At 42.6% G+C, this 2,547-nt stretch overlaps 1 protein-coding gene across 1 annotated transcript; it reads right to left on the reverse strand.

Moving 5' to 3' along the window:
• Positions 1 to 1,360: 1,360 nt before the first annotated feature.
• On the reverse strand, positions 1,361 to 1,979 carry LOC112164211. Its single transcript, XM_024300440.2, has 2 exons — positions 1,765 to 1,979; positions 1,361 to 1,636 (listed from the first exon to the last, which is right to left on the reverse strand). Exons 1-2 carry the CDS (start codon positions 1,977 to 1,979, stop codon positions 1,411 to 1,413), a joined length of 441 nt encoding a protein of 146 aa, XP_024156208.1. The 3' UTR covers positions 1,361 to 1,410.
• Between the last annotated feature and the right edge of the window lie 568 nt (positions 1,980 to 2,547).

A 2,547-nucleotide genomic window follows, 5' to 3' on the forward strand; every position in this document is an offset into this window, starting at 1 on the left:
TTGAAGACATTCATTTACAAACCATATCAAGAATTCGGTCGATCTGAAAGCAAAGGACACATTTGGGCCCACCACTAGTTTATTAGAAAATTGGTATGTTACCCCATTCAAACTTACAGTCAGATGCTTCCAAAGTCGGAAACTCCATACCCCACTCCTCTGGACCTCTTCCACCCACCCAAACCCATCATACACATCTCCATTTTTCCATAAAACAACTAGGAAATCACAAGGCCACCTTCATTTACAATTCATTAATTTCAAAGCCATTGACCCATCACATTCATCTGTGCAAAAAGAAAACTCAGAACAATAACAATAACACATGAATTTTATACCTTAGCCGCAAATGCCAAAAAACAACTCCTTTTCTTTGTACCTGAGAAAAGGGAGCTCAAATAGCTCTTCGGCATCTTTCTACATGCTACAGGCAAAGTGAGCTAATCAACCAAGCTCCTCGCCATCCCATCCATGCTTAAAACCCTCAAACATGAACTGAACTCTGAGGTCTTTAGTTGAGTCGAGCCGGCTGGACTCCTCCCCAAGCTTTTCAAACCCTCTTCCTTACTCCATTTCACATCCATCACCACTGAAACCGTCAAGTCATCCTCAGGCAGTCACTCGGTTCTCCGATTTAACTCCGGCCGAGTTCAGGAGAAGCCATGTGGGGCTCCATTGAGTAGCTCAATCTGGTACGAGCTGGCATACGTAGCTCGATCTGGTAGGAGCCATGGCAGAGAGAGAGAGTAGCTCGATTTGGTACGAGTTGGCATACTGGGAGGTGAAGGGCTGGGTCAGGCGAGACGAGGCGAGGCGATCAGATTAGTCTTCCGATTCCGGAGCATCCATGGCGGGGAGAGAGAGAGAGAGAGAGAGAGAGAGAGAGAGAGAGAGAGAGAGAGAGAGAGAGAGAGAGAGAGAGAGAGAGAGATTGTAGATCGGAGAATCGGAGAATGAAAGAGAAAGAGCAGCTTGGAGGGATGAGAGAGAGAGAGAGAGAGAGAGAGAGAGAGAGAGAGAGAGAGAGAGAGAGAGAGAGAGAGAGAGAGAGAGAGAGAGAGAATGGCAGGATAGTAGTTATTTAATTAGGTTGAGGGCAGAATAGTCATTTTACTGTAAATTGGGTTAGTGAGAATAAAAATTTATTGCTGAGGTAAGTGAGATAATTTTTTGTTATTTTGGTGCTTTGGGTCAAGGACCCTATTGTTAATGGGAATTGGGGCGGGTATGTGGACCTAATCCCTAATGGGGACGGGGACGGGGAATCCCTAGTATCTTATTAGGGGGATTGAGGAGGGTATGGAGATGGTAATTTAATCCCATTGCCATCCCTACTCTCCTTCAATATAGAACTCTCTGCAATGAGATAGAAACCAAGCCAATCTCTCCTCTCTCTGTTCCTCATCAGTTTTAAGCTTTTCTCCCATATATATGAGAGGCAAACGCCGTGTTGGTGTTGGCCTTGAACGGGATAGAAACATGAGCGTTGTGGTGGCTCTTGGAGCTTTCCTTACTTGCTAAGATCATCATCTCCTTTGCCTTCTCTGCTGGAAAATTGTCAAACATTATGACTCTTGCCCACCATAGAAAATGGTCATCTGGGCCTTTTGGGTTCCCAGGGACTGTCTTCTTCACCCTGATACATAATCAACAAGCTGAGCCTATGTATAATTTTCCAATATCTGACCAAGTATTAGCAATTAAAAAAAATAAAAAATAAATCCTACAATGGCTTGAATTCGAAACTAGTGAATTTGGGCATACCTAGAATCAGTCTCCTCGGGGCAATTGTTCAGGCCGACTCCGGCATGGTGACTGCATCGTCTGTGTAGTTGTTCGGGCAGACTCTGATCGTCGGAGACCAAATGAATACTAACAGGTGATGGGGCCAAAACTAGAAGATGAAATACGATGGTCCCATTTGTTAACCAAATAGGTGGTCCAGATATTGCCACGTCATTTGGGCCCACTCGGTGCATTCCAGAACTTGCGTTAAGGAGATTGTGCAAATTCTGGAAGGAGATTGCACAAATGCCTGTTTAACGGCTGTAATGGAGTTTTTAATTAGTAATTACATAGTTCTACGCAGAATTAGTAAATTGGATGTCTATTTAATTAGGGCTGGGTGAATTAAAACCCAAACAAAGAAATTACTCGCCTTTGCAATCTGTAAAAGTAAATGGGAATTAGTCTGCTCATTTCATTTTATAGCCCCTTTATATAGGGATAGAATTACAACGGAAATATCAATTACAATAATAATACTAAATGCTAATTGAACTGTAATTGCAATTCCTTAATTCTCTCTTAGTCAACTCTTCGTCAGTCATTTTGACGAAGACACATAATGTGCTTTTCTTTTAACACTCTCCCTTGTGTCAAGTCAAAGACGAAATGGTGCATGAGTTGTTGTCTCACTAAAAACATCGTCAAGTAACAATAAAAACTCTGTGGAACAAAAAATACACATTGGTCGAAGGAAAAGAGCACAACGCATCTATTACATTTGAGTATGACATGTGCGTGTTAGACTCCCCCTGAAGTCTA

The sequence above is a fragment of the Rosa chinensis genome, chromosome 5 (genome assembly GCF_002994745.2).
Source record: "Rosa chinensis cultivar Old Blush chromosome 5, RchiOBHm-V2, whole genome shotgun sequence".
NCBI classification, from domain to species: domain Eukaryota; kingdom Viridiplantae; phylum Streptophyta; class Magnoliopsida; order Rosales; family Rosaceae; genus Rosa; species Rosa chinensis.